The 22130-nt window shown below is 49.9% G+C and overlaps 1 protein-coding gene across 1 annotated transcript in view; it reads right to left on the minus strand.

Moving 5' to 3' along the window:
• Positions 1-2810: 2810 nt before the first annotated feature.
• LOC147091409 (uncharacterized) overlaps positions 2811-22130 on the minus strand; it is a 120701-nt gene continuing 101381 nt past the window's right edge. Inside the window, exons 10-15 of the mRNA XM_085976767.1 lie at positions 18581-18670; positions 14527-14684; positions 9091-9252; positions 5924-5994; positions 4576-4680; positions 2811-3446 (exon numbers count right to left, since the gene is read on the minus strand). Of these exons, the coding sequence (XP_085832893.1) occupies positions 3286-3446; positions 4576-4680; positions 5924-5994; positions 9091-9252; positions 14527-14684; positions 18581-18670 (747 nt within the window). The 3' untranslated portion in view covers positions 2811-3285. The remainder of the gene's footprint in view (positions 3447-4575; positions 4681-5923; positions 5995-9090; positions 9253-14526; positions 14685-18580; positions 18671-22130) is intronic.

Genomic DNA, 22130 nt, shown 5'->3' on the forward strand with positions numbered 1-22130 from the left:
ATACATTCGCATTATTTATATATACTCTTTTCTTAGTTTACTGCTTGTCCCTCTGTTCTTGGCAAGCTGTAACATAGTGTGCCGCCAGTGCTACACAGCTTCTCTCCTCCCCCAGTAGGTATGGGAGTTTTTGGTTGTCATTCAGATTTCTGAATTCAGGGCATATTTGTGAGAATTTTTGGTAGAAATTCTCCCTGATGCCCTGGTATTTTCCACAGGCTGTGAGGAAGCGCATCTCTGTCTCCACTACTCCCTGACTGCAGTGAGAGCATATCCTGTCCTCTCTTGGCAGCCTGGTCTGCCTGTGTCTGCCTTTTTCGATCGCTAGGCTATGTTCGCTAAGTCTGTACCTTGTCAAGGTTTTTCTCAGTTTGTTATCCTTTACCATGGTCAGGTAATCAGCTATGTTGTATTGTCTGTTTAGGGCCAAGTAGCAATTGAATTTGCTTTGGGTTTTTGTTGTTTCTGCCCAATATGTCAGATATTTTTCCTTTTGCTTAGCGACGATTGTGTTGGGTCGAATTCTTTGTGTTACGCTGTCACTGTCCTGGGGCTGGCTATTGTTAGTAGTGTTAGTAGTTACTTCACTGAGTCCCAGTCCTCCCTCCCTAACCCAGGGGTCACTGGACAGGGATCAGGAGCAGGAACCCGGGTTGATTCACCCCACTCCCTAACCCAGGGGTCACTGGACAGGGATCAGGAGCAGGTACCTGGCATGATTCACCCCCTTCCCTATCCCAGGGATCACTGGACAGGGATCAGGAGCAGGAACCCGGGCTGATTCACCCCCCTCCCTAACCCAGGGGTCACTGGACAGGGATCAGGAGCAGGAACCCGAGCTGATTCACCCCCGCCCCCCTATCCCAGGGATCACTGGACAGGGATCAGGATCAGGAATCCAGGCTGATTCACCCCCCCTCCCTAACCCAGGGATCACTGGACAGGGATCAGGAGCAGGTACCCGGCATGATTCACCCCCTTCCCTAACCCCGGGGTCACTGGACAGGGATCAGGAGCAGGAACCCGGGCTGATTCACCCCCCTCCCTAACCCAGGGGTCACTGGACAGGGATCAGGAGCAGGAACCCGAGCTGATTCACCCCCGCCCCCCTATCCCAGGGATCACTGGACAGGGATCAGGATCAGGAACCCAGGCTGATTCACCCCCGCCCCCCTAACCCAGGGATCACTGGACAGGGATCAGGATCAGGATCAGGAATCCAGGCTGATTCACCCACTCCCTAACCCGAAAACACAGCGTCAGTTTCCACATGTACGCTGACGACACCCAGCTCTACCTCACTACCTTTTCTCTCGACCCCTCCACGGTTCTGGATGAGTAAAGATTTTCTCCAAATAAATATTATGAAGACCGAAGCCACTGTTTTCAGTCCCCACCACGAACCCCGTTCCCGGGCCACTGACCCCATCCCTCTCCCTAACATCTGATTGAGGCTGAACCACACTGTTCGCAAACTTGGTGTCATTTTTGACCCTGAAATGAGCTTCCGACCACATATCCGCAGCATAACAAAGACCGCCTATTTCCACCTCCGGAACATCGCCCGTCTCCGCCCTTGCCTCAGCTCATCCGCTGCTGAAACCCTCATCCATGCCTTTGTTACCGCTAGACTTGACTATTCCAACGCACTCCTGGCTGGCCTCCCACATTCCATCCAAAACTCGGCTGCCCGTGTCCTAACTCGCACCAAGTCCCATTCGCCCATCTCCCCCGTGCTCGCTGACCTACACTGGCTCCCGGTTAAGCAGCACCTTGATTTCAAAATTCTCATCCTTGTTTTCAAATCCCTCCATGGCCTCCTCGCCCCTTCCTATCTCTGTAATCTCCTCCAGCCCCACAACCCCCGCCCTCCTCTAATTCTGCCCTCTTGATCATCCCTGATTATAATCACTCAACCTTTGGTGGCCGTGCCTTCTGTTGCCTGGGCCCTAAGCTCTGGAATTCCCTCCTTACACTTCTCCGCCTCGCTACCTCTCTTTCTTCCTTTAAGATGCTCCTTAAAACCTACCTCTTTGACCAAGCCTTTGGTCACCTGCCTTGATATATCCTTATATATATGTGGCTTGGTGTCAAATTTTTTGTCTTAAAATACTCCTGTGCAGCACCTTGGGACATTTTACTTTGTTAAAGGTGCTATATAAATACAAGCTATTGTTGTTGTTGTTGTTACTGGACAGGGATCAGGAGCAGGAACCCGGGCTGATTCACTCCCCTCCCTAACCCAGGGGTCACTGGACAGGGATCAGGAGCAGGAACCCGGGCTGATTCACTCCCCTCCCTAACCCAGGGGTCACTGGACAGGGATCAGGAGCAGGAACCCGGGCTGATTCACTCCCCTCCCTAACCCAGGGGTCACTGGACAGGGATCAGGAGCAAGAACCCAGGCTGATTCACTCCCCTCCCTAACCCAGGGGTCACTGGACAGGGATCAGGAGCAGGAACCCGGGCTGATTCACTCCCCTCCCTAACCCAGGGGTCACTGGACAGGGATCAGGAGCAAGAACCCGGGCTGATTCACCCCCCTCCCTAACCCAGGGGTCACTGGACAGGGATCAGGAGCAGGAACCCGGGCTGATTCACCCCCTCCCTAGCCCAGGGGTCACTGGACAGGGATCAGGATCAGGAACCCGGGCTGATTCACTCCCCTCCCGAACCCTTCACTCCCTCTGCCTGGATTTGATCCCAGATCAGTATCTAACCCGTTAGATGCAAAAATTCATAAACATGTGATTAATTTTTGATCAGTGAGGGTTAAGACGGGGCAGAATGCTGCGTCTTTACACCAGAGATTAATGCACAATATTTTATTACAAATTATTTAAAGACAATTTTATATACATAAAAACTTTGTGTCTGTCATATTCCAGATATCGGATCCCAGATGTCACGGCCCAGATGTCACACAGCAGTTGACACTATAATTATTGATCAATGCAAAATCTGGCTCATAAAATGAGACTCGGTATAGGCCGGGGATGGAGCCTGGGCCTTTCCTGCTCTGCTCATTCAGTTCTGGCAGCTAAAAGCCTCCACTCAGAGTCTGAGTTCGAGATCAATCTGTCCCTTCGGTCACCCTGCCAAAATGTAGGCCTCAGGCTTCAGGCCTGGAGGTAGGCTGGGGCCTGCAATCGGAGTGGCCGAAATCACGGACAGGGCCTAAGGATTCTCCGGTTGTCCTGGAGACGAAGGGTGAAAGACTTGTCCCTGATTGTTGCCTGGTTCCTCTCCATGTTTCCGGGGATCTCCCTCTCCCTGGGTGAGGCCTCACGGAGGGGGCGAGGCCTGCAGGTTCCTGGCGGTCCTCTTGACCCGCAGTCGCTCCTCGATATTGCGGATTCGGGCCTTCCTGCTGGTGATTGGCTCCACGTAAGCCAAGGGGAACCAGCCCCTTTCCCCATCAGAGAGACGGAGTCCCTCTTCCCATCCTGCAGGAGAGAGAGAGTGTGAGACAGTGTGTGGGGCAGAGAGAGAGAGAGAGAGCGAGAGTGTGAAAGAGAGAGCGAGAATCTGAGAGAAGGGGAGGGAGAGTGTGAGAGAGTGTGGGGAGAGAGGCAGGGAGAGAGAGGGGGACAGAGAGAGATAAAGAGTGAGACAGAGAGAATGCTAGAAAGAGATAGAGGCAGAGAGAGAGAGGCAGAGAGAGAGAGGCAGCGAGAAAGAGAGAGGGTGACAGAGAGAGAGACAGAGAGAGAGAGAGACAGAGAGTGAGAGACAGAGACAGAGACAGAGACAGACAGAGAGACAGCAACTGAGAGACAGAGACACGGAGAGAGAGAGAGAGACGGAGAGTGAGAGAGAGACAGCGAGAAAGTGAGACGGAGAGACTGAGAGAGAGAGAGACAGAGAGGAGGGAGAGAGACACAGAGAGTGACAGACAGAGAGACAGAGAGAGGGACAGAGAGAGGGACAGAGTGAGAGAGAGAGACAGCGAGAGAGAGACAGAACGTGAGAGACAGAGACATGGAGAGAGAGAGAGAGAGTGAGAGTGTGAAAGAGAGAGCGAGAATCTGAGAGAAGGGGAGGGAGAGTGTGAGAGAGTGTGGGGAGAGAGGCAGGGAGAGAGAGGGGGACAGAGAGAGAAAAAGAGTGAGACAGAGAGAATGCTAGAAAGAGATAGAGGCAGAGAGAGAGAGGCAGAGAGAGAGAGGCAGCGAGAAAGAGAGAGGGTGACAGAGAGAGAGACAGAGAGAGAGAGAGACAGAGAGTGAGAGAGAGAGACAGAGACAGAGACAGACAGAGAGACAGCAACTGAGAGACAGAGACACGGAGAGAGAGAGAGAGACGGAGAGTGAGAGAGAGACAGCGAGAAAGTGAGACGGAGAGACTGAGAGAGAGAGAGACAGAGAGGAGGGAGAGAGACACAGAGAGTGACAGACAGAGAGACAGAGAGAGGGACAGAGAGAGGGACAGAGTGAGAGAGAGAGACAGCGAGAGAGAGACAGAACGTGAGAGACAGAGACATGGAGAGAGAGAGAGAGAGAGTGAGCGGTAATGGAGGAGGAGGAGAATCTTTAATAGTTCATCGGGGACAATGTAAATCTGTGAGCTTCTCACCGTCAGAACTTTCCTCAGTTACAATCAGAACATCTGCTTTGTCCAGCGTCAATTCGTCGTGCTCTTGTGCCTTGTACGGTTTCAAACACTGAACCTGCTGAGATTCTGTGAGGAGCGATAGAGGCAAAATCAATTTGTCAGATATCAGAGCCATTCCATGGGATCAGAGAATCCTGTACCTGCCCTGGGAGTGTTTGACGGGACAGTGTAGAGGGAGCTTTACTCTGTATCTAACCCGTGCTGTACCTGCACTGGGAGTGTTTGATGGGACAGTGTAGAGGGAGCTTTACTCTGTATCTAACCCGTGCTGTACCTGCCCTGGGAGTGTTTGATGGGACAGTGTAGAGGGAGCTTTACTCTGTATCTAACCCATGCTGTACCTGCCCTGGGAGCGTTTGATGGTACAGTGTAGATGGAGCTTTACTCTGTATCTAACCCATGCTGTACCTGCCCTGGGAGTGTTTGATGGTACAGTGTAGATGGAGCTTTACTATGTATCTAACCCGTGCTGTACACGCCCTGGGAGTGTTTGATGGTACAGTGTAGAGGGAGCTTTACTCTGTATCCAACCCGTGCTGTACCTGCCGTAGGAGTGTTTGATGGGACACTGTAGAGGGAGCTTTACTCTGCATCTAACCCATGTTGTACCTGCCCTGGGAGTGTTTGATGGGACAGTGTAGAGGGAGCTTTACTCTGTATCTAACCCGTGCTGTACCTGACCTGGGAGTGTTTGATGGGACAGTGCAGAGGGAGCTTTATTCTGTATCTAACCCATGCTGTACCTGCCCTGGGAGTGATTGATGGGACAGTGTAGATGGAGCTTTACTCTGTATCTAACACGTGCTGTACCTGCCCTGGAAGTGTTTGATGGGGCAGTATAGAGGGTGCTTTACTCTGTAACTAACCCGTGCTGTACCTGCCCTGGAAGTGTTTGATGGGACAGTGTAGAGGAAGCTTTACTCTGTATCTAACACGTGTTGTACCTGCCCTGGGAGTGTTTGATGGGGCAGTGCAGAGGGAGCTTTCCTCTGTATCTAACCCGTGCTGTACCTGCCCTGGGAGTGTTTGATGGGACAGTGTAGAGGGAGCTTTACTCCGTATCTAACCCGTGCTGTACCTGCCCTGGGAGTGTTTGATGGGACAGTGTAGAGGGAGCTTTACTCTGTATCTAACCCGTGCTGTACCTGCCCTGGGAGTGTTTGATGGGACAGTGTAGAGGGAGCTTTACTCTGTATCTAACCCCTGATGTACCTGCCCTGGGAGTGTTTGATGGGACAGTGTAGAAGGAGATCTATACAGTCCAGACACAAATAGAGAGGACACTCAGATGCACTCTCGGATATTGTACCGTAATGCTCCGTGAGCTCGATTTCTTGCAGGATTGGAGTAAGTGCGGAAATCCAGCGAAGCTTCTCACTTCTGTGCATAGAAAAGGAATAGAAGCAGTGAGAGACATCTGAACAATTACGCCCCATTGCTCCCCTCTGTGAATGTCCCCCTCTTCCAACCGTGGTTCCCTGCTCTCCGCCTGTGAGACACAGTGGTCACTGGGCAGGGATCAGGAGCAGAAACCTGGGCTGATTCACCCCCTCCTTCACCCAGGGGTCACTGGACAGGGATCAGGAGCAGGAGCCCGGGCTGATTCACCCCCTCCTTCACCCAGGGGTCACTGGACAGGGATCAGGAGCAGGAGCCCGGGCTGATTCACCCCCTCCCTAACCCAGGGGTCACTGGACAGGGATCAGGAGCAGGAGCCCAGGCTGATTCACACCCTCCCTAAGCCAGGGGTCACTGGACAGGGATCAGGAGCAGGAACCCGGGTTGATTCACCCCACTCCCTAACCCAGGGGTCACTGGACAGGGATCAGGAGCAGGAACCCGGGCTGATTCACCCCCTTCCCTATCCCAGGGATCACTGGACAGGGATCAGGAGCAGGAACCCGGGCTGATTCACACCCTCCCTAACCCAGGGGTCGCTGGACAGGGATCAGGAGCAGGAACCCAGGCTGATTCACACCCTCCCTAACCCAGGGGTCGCTGGACAGGGATCAGGAGCAGGAACCCAGGCTGATTCACCCCCTCCCTAACCCAGGGGTCACTGGACAGGGATCAGGAGCAGGAGCCCAGGCTGATTCACACCCTCCCTAACCCAGGGGTCACTGGACAGGGATCAGGAGCAGGAACCCGGGCTGATTCACCCCCTCCCTAACCCAGGGGTCACTGGACAGGGATCAGGAACAGTAACCCGGGCTGATTCTGACTGTAAAAGCTTTTATATATATGTGAAGAGAAAAAGATTGGTGAAGTCAAGTGTAGGTCCCTTACAGTCAGAATCAGGGGAATTTATAATGAGAAACAAGGAAATGGCAGACCAACTAAATACATACTTTGGTTCTGTCTTCACAAAAGAGGACACAAATAACCTCCCAGAGATGCCGGGGAACATAGGTTCTAATGAGAGGGAGGAACTGAAAGAAATCAGTATCTGTAGGGAAATGGTGTTAGGAAAATTGATGGGACTGAAGGCTGATAAATCCCCAGGGCCTGATGGTCTACATCCCAGGGTACTTAAGGACGTGGCCCTAGAAGTAGTAGATGCATTGCTGGTCATCTTCCAGAACTCGATAGACTCTGGAACAGTACCCATGGATTGGAGGGTAGCTAATGTTACCCCACTATTCAAAAAAGGTGGTAGAGAAAAAGCGGGGAATTATAAGCCTGACATCGGTAGTGGGGAAAATGCTAGAGTCTATTATAAAAGATGTAATAGCAGAGCACTTGGAAAGCAGTGACAGGATCAGACAAAGTCAACATGGATTTACAAAAGGTAAATCATGCTTGACCAATCTACTGGAATTTTTTGAGGATGTAACTGGTAAAATAGATAAGGGAGAACCAGTGGATGTGGTGTATTTGGACTTTCAGAAGGCTTTCGATAAGGTCCCACATAAGAGATTAGCGTGCAAAATTAAGGCACATGGGATTGGGGGCAAGGTATTGACTTGGATAGAGAACTGGTTGGCGGACAGGAAGCAAAGAGTTGGAATAAACGGGTCGTTTTCCGAGTGGCAGGCAGTGACTAGTGGGGTACCGCAAGGATCGGTCCTAGGACCTCAGCTGTTCACAATATATATTAATGATCTGGACGAGGGAATTGGATGTAATATCTCCAAATTTGCAGATGACACAAAGCTGGGTGGGAGGGTAAGCTGTGAGGAGGATGTCGTGAAACTCCAGTACGATTTGGACAGGTTGGATGATTGGGCAGAAACATGGCAAATGCACTATAATGTGGATAAATTGGTGGCAAAAACAGGAAGGCAAATTATTATTTGAATGGCAATAGATTGGGAGAAGGGGAAGTGCAAAGAGACCTGGGTGTCCTTGTGCACCAGTTGCTGAAGGTAAGCATGCAGGTGCAGCAGGCGGTTAAGAAGGCAAATGGTATGTTGGCCTTCGTAGCAAGAGGGTTCGAGTACAGGAGCAAGGATGTCTTGCTACAGTTGTACAGGGCCTTGGTGAGACCGCTCCTTGAGTATTGTGTGCAGTTTTGGTCACCTTACCGAAGGAAGGACGTTCTTGCCATGGAGGGAGTGCAGCAAAGATTCACCTGGCTGATACCTGGGATGGCAGGAATGACGTATGAGGAGAGATTGTGTCGATTGGGCTTATACTCACTGGAGTTTAGAAGATTGAGAGGGGATCTAATCGAAACCTATAAAATTCTGTCAGGTCTGGACAGACTAGATGCAGAAAGGATGTTTCTGATGGCCGGGGAGTCCAGAACCAAGGGTCATAGTCTAAGGATAAGGGGTAAGCCATTTAGGACTGAAATGAGGAGGAATTTCTTCACCCAGAGAGTGGTGAACCTGTGGAATTCTCTGCCACAGAGGGCGGTGGAGGCCAGCTCATTAAATATATTCAAGAAAGAGTTGGATATATTTCTTCAGGCTAAAGGGATCAAGGGATGTGGGGAGAATGCAGGGACAGGGTACTGAATTTGGAGGATCAGCCATGATCTCATTGAATGGCGGAGCAGGCTAGAAGGGCCGAATGGCCTACTCCTGCTCCGATCTTCTATGTTTATATGATTCACCCCCTCCCTAACCCAGGGATCACTGAACAGGGATCAGGAGCAGGAATCCAGGCTGATTCACCCACTCCCTAACCCAGGGGTCACTGGACAGGAATCAGAACCCGGGCTGATTCACCCTCTCACTAACTCAGGGGTCACTGGACAGGGATCAGGAGCAGGAACCCGGGCTGATTCACCCCCTCCCTAACCCAGAGGTCACTGGACAGGGATCAGGAGCAGGAACCTGGGCTGATTCACCCCCTCCCTAACCCAGGGGTTACTGGACAGGGATCAGGAGCAGGAACCCGGGCTGATTCACCCCACTCCCTAACCCAGGGGTCACTGGACAGGGATCAGGAGCAGGAACCCGGGCTGATTCACCCGCTCCCTGACCGAGGGTTCACGGGAAGTGCTGGTGCTGAAGGGATATTTGCACGTACTGGGTGCGAGTTCTGAGTATGAATTCTCTCAATTTCCCGCGGTGGTTCTCCACGAGCGTGAGCTGGAACATGAATCTGGCAGCACTCGAACCGCGGACCCTATGACTCTCCACCACCACGTTTCGCGAGGGTGTGTGATCGAAGACAGAAAATCTGCCGTTCCTGGGGAGGATAATACAAAATTAAAACGCATGCCACGCTGTCCCATCAAACACTCCCAGGGCAGGTACAGCACAGGTTAGGTACAGAGTAAAGATCCCTCTACACTGTCCCATCAAACATTCCCAGGGCAGGTACAGCACAGGTTAGGTACAGAGTAAAGATCCCTCTACACTGCCCCATCAAACACTCCCAGGGCAGGTACAACACGGGTTAGATACAGAGTAAAGATCCCTCTACACTGTCCCATCAAACACTCCCAGGGCAGGTACAGCACAGGTTAGGTACAGAGTAAAGATCCCTCTACACTGTCCCATCAAACATTCCCAGGGCAGGTACAGCACAGGTTAGGTACAGAGTAAAGATCCCTCTACACTGTCCCATCAAACACTCCCAGGGCAGGTACAGCACAGGTTAGGTACAGAGTAAAGATCCCTCTACACTGTCCCATCAAACATTCCCAGGGCAGGTACAGCACAGGTTAGGTACAGAGTAAAGATCCCTCTACACTGTCCCATCAAACATTCCCAGGGCAGGTACAGCACGGGTTAGATACTGAGTAAAGCTCCCGCTACACTGTCCCATCAAATACTCCCAGAGCAGGTACAGCACGGTTAGATACAGAGTAAAGCTCCCTCTACACTGTCCCGTCAAACACTCCTAGGGCAGGAACAGCACGGGTCTAATACAGAGTAAACCTCCCAAAACACTGTCCCATCAAACACTCCCAGGGCAGGAACAGAATGGTTTAGTTACAGTGTAAAGCTTCATCTACACTGCCCCACCCAACACTCCCAGGGCAGGAAGAGCACGGGGTTAGATACAGAGTAAAGCTCCCATTACACTGTCCCATCAAACACTCCCAGGGCAGGAACAGCACAGGTTAGATACAGAGTAAAGGCCCCTCTACACTGGCCCATCAAACACTCCCAGGACAAGTACAGCACGGGTTAGATATAGAATAAAACTGCCTCTGCACTGTCCCATCAAACACTCCCAGGGCAGGTACAGCACGGGTTAGATATAGAATAAAACTGCCTCTGCACTGTCCCATCAAACACTCCCAGGGCAGGAACAGCACGGGTTAGATACAGAGTAAATCTCCCTCTACACTGTCCCATCAAACACTCCCAGGACAAGTACAGCACGGGTTAGATATAGAATAAAACTGCCTCTGCACTGTCCCATCAAACACTCCCAGGGCAGGTACAGCACGGGTTAGATATAGAATAAAACTGCCTCTGCACTGTCCCATCAAACACTCCCAGGGCAGGAACAGCACGGGTTAGATACAGAGTAAAGCTCCCTCTACACTGCCCCATCAAACACTCCCAGGGCAGGAACAGCACGGGTTAGATACAGAGTAAAGCTCCCTCTACACTGTCCCATCAAACACTCCCAGGGCAGGGACAGCATGGGTTAGATGCAGAGTAAAGCTCCCTCTACACTGCCCCATCAAACACTCCCAGGGCAGGAACAGCACGGGTTAGATACAGAGTAAAGCTCCCTCTACACTGTCCCATCAAACACTCCCAGGGCAGGTACAGCATGGGTTAGATGCAGAGCAAAGCTCCCTCTACACTGTCCCATCAAAAACTCCCAGGGCAAGTACAGCACAAGTTAGATACAGAGTAAAACTCCCTCTACACTGTCCCATCAAACACTCCAAGAGCAGGTACAGCACAGGTTAGATACAGAGTAAAGCTCCCTCTACACTGACCCATCAAACAATCCCAGGGCAGGAATAGCACGGGTTAGATACAGAGTAAAGCTCCCTCTACACTGTCCCATCAAACACTCCCAGGGCAGGTACAGCATGGATTAGATACAGAGTAAAGCTCCGTCTCCACAGTGCGATCAAACACTCCCAGGGCAGGTACAGCACAGATTAGATATAGAGTAAAACCGCCTCTGCACTGCCCCATCAAACACTCCCAGGGCAGGAACTGCACGGGTTAGAAACAGAGTAAAGCTCCTTCTACACTGTCCCATCAAACACTCCCAGGGCAGGTACAGCACGGGTTAGATACAGAGTAAAGCTCCATCTACACTGTACCATCAAACACTTCCAGGTCAGGAACAGCACGGGTTAGATACAGAGTAAAGCTCCTTCTACACTGTCCCATCAAACACTCCCAGGGCAGGTACAGCACGGGTTAGATACAGAGTAAAGCTCCATCTACACTGTACCATCAAACACTCCCAGGTCAGGAACAGCACGGGTTAGATACAGAGTAAAGCTCCTTCTACACTGTCCCATCAAACACTCCCAGGGCAGGTACAGCACGGGTTAGATACAGAGTAAAGCTCCATCTACACTGTACCATCAAACACTCCCAGGTCAGGAACAGCACGGGTTAGATACAGAGTAAAGCTCCTTCTACACTGTCCCATCAAACACTCCCAGGGCAGGTACAGCACGGGTTAGATACAGAGTAAAGCTCCATCTACACTGTACCATCAAACACTCCCAGGGCCGGTACAGCACGGGTTAGATACAGGGTAAATCTCCCTCTACACTGTCCCATCAAACACTCCCAGTGCAAGTACAGCACGGGTTAGATACAGAGTAAAGCTCCCTATACACTGTCCCATCAAACACGCCCAGGGCAGGTACAGCATGGGTTAGATACAGAGTAAAGCTCCCTCTACACTGCCCCATCAAACACTCCCAGGGCAGGTAGAGCACGGGTTAGATACAGAGTAAAGCTCCCTCTATACTGTCCCATCAAACACTCCCAGGGCAGGTACAGCACGGGTTAGATACAGAGTAAAGTTCCCTCTAGACTGTCCCATCAAACACTCCCAGGGCAGGTACAGCACGGGTTAGATACAGAGTAAAGCTCCCTCTACACTGTCCCATCAAACACTCCCAGGGCAGGTACAGCACAGGTTAGATACAGAGTAAAGCTCCCGCTACACTGTCCCATCAAACACTCCCAGGGCAGGTACAGCACGGGTTAGATACAGAGTAAAGTTCCCTCTACACTGCCCCATCAAACACTCCCAGGGCAGGTACAGCACGGGTTAGATACAGAGTAAAGCTCCCTCTACACTGTCTCGTCAAACACCCTCATGGCAGGTACAGCACGGGTTAGATACAGAGTAAAGCTCCCTCTACACTGTCCCATCAAACACTGCCGGGCCGGTATAGCACGGGTTAGATACAGAGAAATCTCCCTCTACACTCTCTCATCAAACGCTCCCAGGGCAGGTAGAGCCGGGTTAAATACAGAGTAAATCGCCCTCTATACTGTCCTATCAAACACTTCCAGGGCAGGTACAGCACGGGTTAGATACAGAGTAAAGCTCCCTCTACACTGCCCCCATCAAACACTCCCGGGGCAGGTACAGCACGGGTTAGATACAGAGTAAAGCTCCCTCTCTACTGCCCCATCAAACACTCCCAGAGCAGGTACAGCATGGGTTAGATACAGAGTAAAGCTCCCTCTACACTGTCCCATCAAACACTCCCAGGGCAGGTAGACCACAGTTTAGATACAGAGTAAAGCTCCCTCTACACTGCCCCGTCAAACACTACCAGCGCAGGTACAGCATGGGTTAGATACAGAGTAAAGCTCCCTCTACACTGTCCCATCAAACACTCCCAGGGCAGGTACAGCACGGGTTAGATACAGAGTAAAGCTCCCTCTACACTGTCCCATCAAACACTCCCAAGGCAGGTACAGCATGGGTTAGATACAGAGTAAATCTCCCTCTACACTGTCCCATCAAACACTCCCAGGGCAGGTACAGCACGGTTTAGATACAGAGTAAAGCTCCCTCTACACTGTCCCATCAAACACTCCCAGGGCAGGTACAGCATGGGTTAGATACAGAGTAAAGCTCCGTCTACACTGTCCCATCAAACACTCCCAGGGCCGGTACAGCACGGGTTAGATACAGAGTAAAGCTCCCTCTACAGTGTCCCATCAAACACTCCCTGGGCAGGTACAGCACGGGTTAGATACAGAGTAAAGCTCCATCTACACTGTCCCATCAAACACTCTCAGGGCAGGTACAGCACGGGTTAGATACAGAGTAAAGCTCCCTCTACACTGTCCCATCAAACACTCCCAGGGCAGGTACAGCACGGGTTAGATACAGAGTAAAGCTCCCTCTACAGTGTCCCATCAAACACTCCCTGGGCAGGTACAGCACGGGTTAGATACAGAGTAAAGCTCCCTCTACACTGTCCCATCAAACACTCCCAGGGCAGGTACAGCACGGGTTAGATACAGAGTAAAGCTCCCTCTACACTGTCCCATCAAACACTCCCAGGGCAGGTACAGCATGGGTTAGATACAGAGTAAAGCTCCCTCTACACTGTCCCATCAAACACTCCCAGGGCAGGCACAGCACGGGTTAGATACAGAGTAAAGCTCCATCTACACTGTCCCATCAAACACTCCCACGGCAGGTACAGCATGGGTTAGATACAGAGTAAAGCTCCCTCTACACTGTCCCATCAAACACGGCCAGAGCAGGTACAGCATGGGTTAGATACAGAGTAAAGCTCCCTCTACACTGTCCCATCAAACACTCCCAAGGCAGGTACAGCATGGGTTAGATACAGAGTAAAGCTCCCTCTACACTGTCCCATCAAACACTCCCAGGGCAGGTATAGCACGGGTTAGATACAGAGTAAAGCTCCCTCTACACTATCCCATCAAACACTCCCAGGGCAGGTACAGCATGGGTTAGATACAGAGTAAAGCTCCCTCTACATTGTCCCATCAAACACTCCCAGGGCAGGTACAGCATGGGTTAGATACAGAGTAAAGCTCCCTCTACACTGTCCCATCAAACACTCCCAGGGCAGGTACAGCACGGGTTAGATACAGAGTAAAGCTCCCTCTACACTGTCCCATCAAACACTCCCAGGGCAGGTACAGCACGTGTTAGATACAGAGTAAAGCTCCCTCTACACTGCCCCATCAAACACTCCCAGGGCAGGTACAGCACGGGTTAGATACAGAGTAAAGCTCCCTCTACACTGTCCCATCAAACACTCTCAGGGCAGGTACAGCACGGGTTAGATACAGAGTAAAGCTCCCTCTACACTGTCCCATCAAACACTCCCAGGGCAGGTACAGCACGGGTTAGATACAGAGTAAAGCTCCCTCTACACTGTCCCATCAAACACTCTCAGGGCAGGTACAGCACGGGTTAGATACAGAGTAAAGCTCTCTCTACATCATAGGAATAGGGCTGCTCCCCACACGCCTATCCCCACTCTCTATCCCCTGTGTCTGGGATCCGTCCCCTTGTACTCACTCTCTCCTGCGTGATAGTAGGATGCAGTCATTGAAGAGGTGGAGGTAGATAGCTCGTGTCCCCCATTTGCGCCAGGAGTGTGTGGGATTGGACTGTTCGATCTCCAGCAGCTCACCGTGTTTCACTAGCCTCCGGGACTGGGACACCAGTGGGAAGACCTGCAGCGGGGAGAGAGCGAATCAGTCCCATCAAACTGCTCGCTCAATCTCTGTCCCTGTCTCTCTCTCTGTCTCCCTCTCTCTCTCTCTCCCCCTGTCTCTCTCTCTCACTGTCTCTCTCTCTCTGTCTCTCTCTCCCTGTCTCTCTCTCCCTGTCTCTCTCTCTCTCTATCTATCTCTCTGTTGCGCTCTCTCTCTGTCTGTCTCTCTCTCTCTCTCCCTGTCTCTCTCCCTCTCTCTCTCCCTCTCACTCTCTCCGTCTCCCTCTCTCTGCCTCTGTCTCTGTCTATCTCTCCCCACTGTTTCTCCCTCTCTCTGTCTCTCTCTCTGTCTCTCTGTCTCTCCCTCTCTCTCTCTCTCCCTCTTTCTCTCTCTCTTTGTCTGTCTCTCTCAATTCAGTTCAATTCAATATAGATTGCTTTATTGGCATGACAAGGTACATCTTATGTTGCCAAAGCACCGAAAAACATGTATGATTGAACACGTAAACGCAGATCTAGACATATAGTGTATAGACAGATATATCCCTTTATATATAAATATATATACACACATATAATATGCATATAATCTTTTCTTAGATTTAATGGTTGTCCCTCTGCTTATGGCAAGCTGTAATATAGTTTGCCGCTAAAGTTATGCAATTTCTCTGTTCCCCTAATAGATATGGGAGTTTTTGGTGGTCATTCAAATTTTTGAATTCAGGGCATATTTTTATTAATTTTGGGTAGAAATTCCCCCTTATGTCCTGATAGTTTCCACAAGTTGTGAGGAAGTGCATCTCTGTCTCCACCACTCCCTGACTGCAGTGAGAGCATAGCCTGTCCTCTCTGGGCAGCCAGGTCTGCCTGTGCCTGCCTTTTTCGATGGCCAGACTATGCTCACTAAGTCTGTACATTGTCAAGGTTTTTCTCAGTTTGCTATCTTTTACCATGGTCAGGTATTCAGCCATGGTGTATTGTCTGTTTAAGGCCAAATAGCAATCGAGTTTGTTTTGGGTTTTTGTCGTTTCTGTCCAATAGGTCAAGTATTTTTCCTTTTGTTTAGTGACAATTGTGTTGGGTCGAATTCTCTGTGCTAGGATGTCACTGTTCTGGAGCTGATTATTATTAGTAGTGTTAGTAGTTACTTCACTGAGTCCCAGGACTAGTTGACTGAGGGGACTCTTCTCTGTGATCATCTCTTGGCATTTCAGGGCTTCATAATGATAGTAGTGGGGGTTGCTCTGTTTCCAAAATTTGATGGCTCTTTTTTGGATATTAATTAGTAGTGGATATTGGCCTAGCTCTGCCCTGCATGCATTGTTTGCAGTTTTCCTCTGAGTCCGGGGGATACTTTTACAGAATTCTGCATGTAGGATCTCAATTGGGTGTTTGTCCCATTTTGCAAATTCTCTTTGTCTCTCTCTCTCTCCCTCTCTCTCTCTCTCTCTCTCCCTCTCTCTCTCTTTCTCCCCCTCTCTCTCTTTGTCTGTCTCTCTCTTTGTCTGTCTCTCTCTCTGTCTCTCACTCTCCCCCTCTCTCGCTCGCTCACTCTCTCTGTCTCTCTCTCCGTCTCTCTCTCACACTCTCTGTCTCTCTCTCAATTCAATTCAATTCAATTCAAATCGCTTTATTGGCATGATGACAAGGTACATCTTATGTTGCCAAAGCATCGAAAAACATTCATGTTTGTACACAAAAATACAGATCTATCCATACAGTGTATAAACAGATATATCCCTGAGTGTATAAATATACATTCATATAATTTGTATATACTCTTTTCTTATATTTAGTGGTTGTCCCTCTGTTTATGGCAAGCTGTAACATAGTGTGTCGCTAAGGTTACACAATTTCTCTCTTCCCCTAGTAGGTATGGGAGTTTTTGGTCGTCATTCAAATTTCTGAATTCCGGGCATATTTTTGTGAATTTTGGGTAGAAATTCTCCCTTATGCCCTGATATTTTCTACAACCTGTGAGGAAGTGCATCTCTGTCTCCACCACTCCCTGACTGCAGTGAGAGCATATCCTGTCCTCTCTTGGTAGCCGGGTCTGCCTGTGCCTACCTTTTTTGATCGCCAGGCTATGTTCACTAAGTCTGTACATTGTCAAGGTTTTTCTCAGTTTGCTATCCTTTACCATGGTCAGGTAATCAGCCATGTTGTATTGTCTGTTTAGGGCCAAGTAGCAATTGAGTTTGCTTTGGGTTTTTGTTGTTTCTGCCCAATATGACAGATATTTTTCCTTTTGCTTAGCGACGATTGTGTTGGGTCGAATTCTTTGTGTTACGCTGTCACTATCCTGGGGTTGGTTCTTGTTAGTAGTGTTAGTAGTTACTTCACTGAGTCCCAGGACTAGTTGACTGAGGGTATTCTTCTTTATGGCCCTCTCTTGGCATTTCAGGGCTTCGTAATGATAACATTGGGGGTTGCTCATTTCTAGGTGTTTCCAAAATTTGGTGGCTCTTTTTTAGACAGTGATTATTAATGGATATTGGCCTAGTCCTGCCCTGCATGCATTGTTTACGGTTTTCCTTTGAGTCCGGAGGATGCTTTTACAGAATTCTGCATGTAGGATCTCAATTGGGTGTTTGTCCCATTTTGCAAATTCTTGTTGTGTTAGCGGTCCCCACACCTCACTGCCATAGAGTGCAATTGGTTCAATTACTGATTTAAAAATTTTGAGCCAAATGCTAATTGGGATTTCTATTTGGATTGATTTTTTAATGGTATAGAAAGCCCTTCTTGCTTTTTCTTTCAGTTCATTCACAGCCAGATGAAAATTTCCCGTAGAACTGATTTTTAGGTCCAAGTATGTGTCGTTAGTGGTTTGTTCAATTTTGGTTGTTCCTAGTGTGGAATTTATTTTGGGTCCCTGATGTCTGGATCTTTGCTGGAACACAAGGATTTTGGTTTTTTGGGGATTTATTGTCAGGGCCCAGGTCTGGCAGAATGACTCCAGCAGATCCAGGTTCTGCTGTAGACCCTCCTTAGTTGGTGACAGCAGAACCAGGTCCTCTGCATAGAGGAGGAATTTAACCTTGGATTCATATAGGGTGAGGCCGGGTGCTGTAGATTGTTCAAGTAGTTTTGCCAATTCATTTATGTAAATATTAAAGAGTGTCGGTGAGATGGGCGAGCCCTGCGTCACCCCCTGCCCCTGTGGGAAGTATTTTGTTTGTTTGTCTCCAATTTTAACTGCACATTTGTTGTTTGTATACATTGATTTAATTACATCATATGTTTTTCCCCCTACCCCGCTTTCGATAAGTTTCAGGAATAAACCGTCGTGCCAGATGGAGTCGAAAGCCTTCTGGAAATCCATAAAGCATGCGTAGATTTTGCTTTTGTTTTGATGAACGTGTTTGTCTCTCTCCCTGTCTCTCTCTCTCTGTCTATCTCTCTCTCTGTCTATCTCACTCTCTGTCTATCTCTCTCTGTCTCTCTCTCTCCGTCTCTCTCTCACACTCTCTGTCTCTCTCTCTCCCTCTCTCCCTGTCTCTCTCTCTCTGTCTATTTCTCTCCCTGTCTCCCTCCCTCTCTCTCTGTCTCTCTCTCTGTCTCTCTCTCTGTCTCTCTCTCTCCCTGTCTCTCTCCCTGTCTCTCTCCCTCTCTCTCTCTCTCCCTGTCTCTCTCTCTCTCTCCCCCTCTCTCCCTGTCTCTCTCTCTCTCTCTCTCTCTGTCTCTCTCTCTGTCTCTCTCTGCCTCTCTCTCCCTGTTTCTCTCCCTGTCTCTCTCTCTCCCTGTCTCTCTCTCCCTCCCTGTCTCTCTCCCTCTCTCTCTCCGTCTATCTCTCTCTCCGTCTATCTCTCTCTCTGTCTCTCTCTCTATCTCTCTCTCTCTCCGTCGCTCTCTCTCTCCGTCTCTCTCTCTCTCTCTCCCTGTCTGTCTCTCTCTCTCTCTCGCTGTACTGACCTTACTCTCGAAGTCGATATTCTGCGTCAGTTTAATCAGCTCCTCTGTGCTTCTCATCCTCCGCACGTTCTCATTGCACTCTCGCATCAGCTGAAAGATATCAACACAGATCAAACTCATAACCGACGATGGACTGATTGGGATCAGGGTGAGGGGCAGTGGGGTCAGGCACTGACCTTCCACCGCTGAGGAACTGGGGTCCAATCCCAGCCCCCACCGAGTGTGTGTAAAAATATTGCCATGACATAGAATGTACAGCACAGAAACAGGCCATTCGGCTCAACTTGTCTGTGATGGGTTTTGTGCTCCACACGAGCCTCCAGCACAGACACGATGGGTCGAATGGCCTCCTTCTGTGCCGTATGTTAGATCCGTGTATCTTGATGTTGTGTGTCCTTCAATAATTAGACAACAGACTGCAGGGAACAATCAACAGGTGTTTACTGGATGAGGGTTACTCTAAAACTAACTGTACAGATCCCTACTCAGGGTTTATATACAGGTGTGGTCACTGCCGGTGCTACAGTATACAGGAGCTGTAAAAAGTAGTTCTCCCCTTAAAGGTACATACACTACACCATAAATTTCTGTGAAGTTTCTATGAGTGGTTATGTTACTGGACTAGTAGTCCAGAGACTAAGGGCTGGATTTTGTCAATGGGGATGTGATGCAGGCGGGACTCCCACTTTTTGGGTTGTAGTCCCGCCTCCATCGACTTGAGGCCAACCCACGCTCTTTTCCCTTGATTGACCTTGTTAAACCCGCCCAGCGGGCTCAGCAGGCCAATGAAGGGACACCTGGTTACAGGTGACGTCAGCGATTGACCTTTCATCTGTCAAGAGCTTGTGACAGATGAAAAATCAACGTTTGACAGCTCTGTGAAGCTGTCAAACACTGACAATCTGGGCAGGATTTTCATTGGGCCGTGGAGGCGGGATTGGAGGCGTGTGGGGGGGCTAAAATCCCAAAATCGGGGGGCACGAACCCATCCCGCCCCCAACCCGCCTCCATGCCAGTTTCAAAAGAGGCGGGTACCTGACCTGTGCTGTGAGCCGCCTCCCCGAGGTGGGAAGGGGAATGGTGCCAATTAACTGCCTGTTAACAGTTAAGTTAGCGAGGCGGGCCGTCGGGATGAAGGGCTTGGAGGGGCTGAGATGTCCGGTGTTCAGGTGAGTGATGGGTGCATGTGTGCAGAGGTAAGTGTGTTTGGTCTGTGTAAAGTGTTTAAAGAAGTTCTACTAACCTTTACTTACCTTTACAGCCTTCCTTCCTTCAGGTCTCGGGAGTCCCTCATCTCACCGGCACAGAAAGTAGAATGGCCGCGATCTGTCAAAATCTGCAGCCTCTGTTTCTGTTCCGGGGAGATCTCTAAATCAGCCTGAGCGGAAGGAATTAACCTGGAGTACAGATTGTCAGTGTTTGACAGCTTCAAACAGCTGTGAAACGCTGATATTTCATCTGTCAAAAGCTCTTGACAGATGAAATGTCAATCTGTGACGTCACCTGTTGCTGGGTGGCCCTTAATTGGCCTGCTGAGCCCGCTGGGCGGGCTCAACCATGTCAATCAAGTCTAAATCACGTGGGTTGGCTAGAACTCGATGGAGGCAGGACTACAACCCCGAAAGTTGTAGGCCCGCCTCCTACCCGCTTCCTCAATGAAAATCCAGCCCTCTGTCTTCTAACTTGAGTCCTTCTACTCAGACTCAGTTAGAGATTTCTCCAGACCAGAAAGCAGAATGCTGCAGCTTTTGGCAGCTCGCGGCCATTCTGCTTTCTGTGCCGGTGAGCTGAGGGACTCCCGAGAACTGAAGGGAGGAAGCCTGCAGGAGAAAGTAAAGGTAAGTAAAACTTATTAAAACACTTTACACTTACCTCACACACTTACCTCTGCACACATGCACCTATCACTCACCTGCACAACGGACATCTCGACCCCTCCAACCCCTGCAGACCGACGGTCCACCTCGCTAACTTGGCGTGGTTCGGAGCCGTCGGACAGCCAACACTTCAGGGCTAAAAATAGGGATTAGGCTAAAAACTGCCTGTTAACTACCTGTTAACAGGCAGTTAATTGGCATTAATCCCCTTCCCACCTCGTGGAGGCGGCTCCTGGGGCAATGGCACGGAGGCGGGTTGGGGGCGGGATGGGTTCCTGCCCCCCGATTCTGCAATTTTCCCCCCACTCCCGCCTCCAAACCCGCCTCCACGGGGCTTGGAAAATCGAGCCCTCAGAGTTCAAATGCCACCACGGAAGTCTGGGGAATTTAAATTCAGTTAATTGAATAAATCTGGAATTAAAAAGCTGGTATCAGTAATGGTGACCGGAATGTTGTAATAACCCATCTGGTCCTTGAGGGAAGGAAATCTACCATCCTTGCCCGGTCTGGCCTATATGTGACTCCAGACTCCAGACCCACAGCAATGTGGTTGACTCTGAACTGCCCTCTGAAATGGCCTAGCAAGTCACTCGAGGGCAATTAGGGATGGGCAATAAATGCTGGCTTTGTCAGCGATGCGCACATCCCATGAACAAATTTTAAAAAAGCTCCCTGTGGTAGCAAGTTCCACATTCTCACCACTCGCTGGGAAAGGAAGGTTCCCCTGAATTCGCTGTTGGATTTATTAGTGACTATCTTATATTTATGGCCCCTAGTTCTGGTCTCCCCCACAAGTGGAAACATCTTCTCCACATCTACCCTATCGAAACAATTTGATCATTTTAAAGATCAGTTCTCAGCCTTCACTTTTCTGGAGTAAAGAGCCCCAGCCTGTTCAGTCCTTCCTGATAGTTATAACCTCTCAGTTGTGGTAACATTCCTGTAAATCTTTTTTGCACCTCTGCCAGTGCCTCTGTATCCTTTTTAAAATGCGGGGACTAGAAAAGTGCACAATATTCCAAGCGTGGTCTATCGAAGGTATATGGAGAGCAGAACTGTGCGCAGTGCTCCAAGTGTAATCTAACGAAGGTGTATGGAGACTCAAACAGGGCACAATATTCCAAGTGTGGTCTAACCAAAGTATATGGAGACCAGTACTGTGCGCAGTGCTCCAAGTGTGGTCTAACCAAGGTATATGGAGACCACAACTGTGCACGGTGCTCCAAGTGTGGTCTAACCAAGGTATATGGAGACCAGAACTGTGCGCAGTGCTCCAAGTGTGGTCTAACCAAGGTATATGGAGACCACAACTGTGCACGGTGCTCCAAGTGTGGTCTAACCAAGGTATATGGAGACCAGAACTGTGCGCAGTGCTCCAAGTGTAGTCCAACCAAGGTATATGGAGAACAGAACTGTGCACAGTGCTCCAAGTGTGATCTAACCAAGGTATATGGAGAGCACAACTGTGCGCAGTGCTCCAAGTGTAGTCTAACCAAGGTATATAGAGACCAGAACTGTGCACAGTGCTCCAAGTGTGGTCTAACCAAAGTATATGGAGACCAGAGCTGTACGCAGTGCTCCAAGTGTGGTCTAACCAAGGTATATAGAGACCAGAGCTGTACGCAGTGCTCCAAGTGTGGTCTAACCAAGGTATATAGAGACCAGAGCTGTAC

The sequence above is a fragment of the Somniosus microcephalus genome, unplaced genomic scaffold, assembly GCF_052327205.1.
Source record: "Somniosus microcephalus isolate GS21.2 unplaced genomic scaffold, FLI_Smic_1.0 unresolved_chr3, whole genome shotgun sequence".
NCBI lineage: Eukaryota > Metazoa > Chordata > Chondrichthyes > Squaliformes > Somniosidae > Somniosus > Somniosus microcephalus.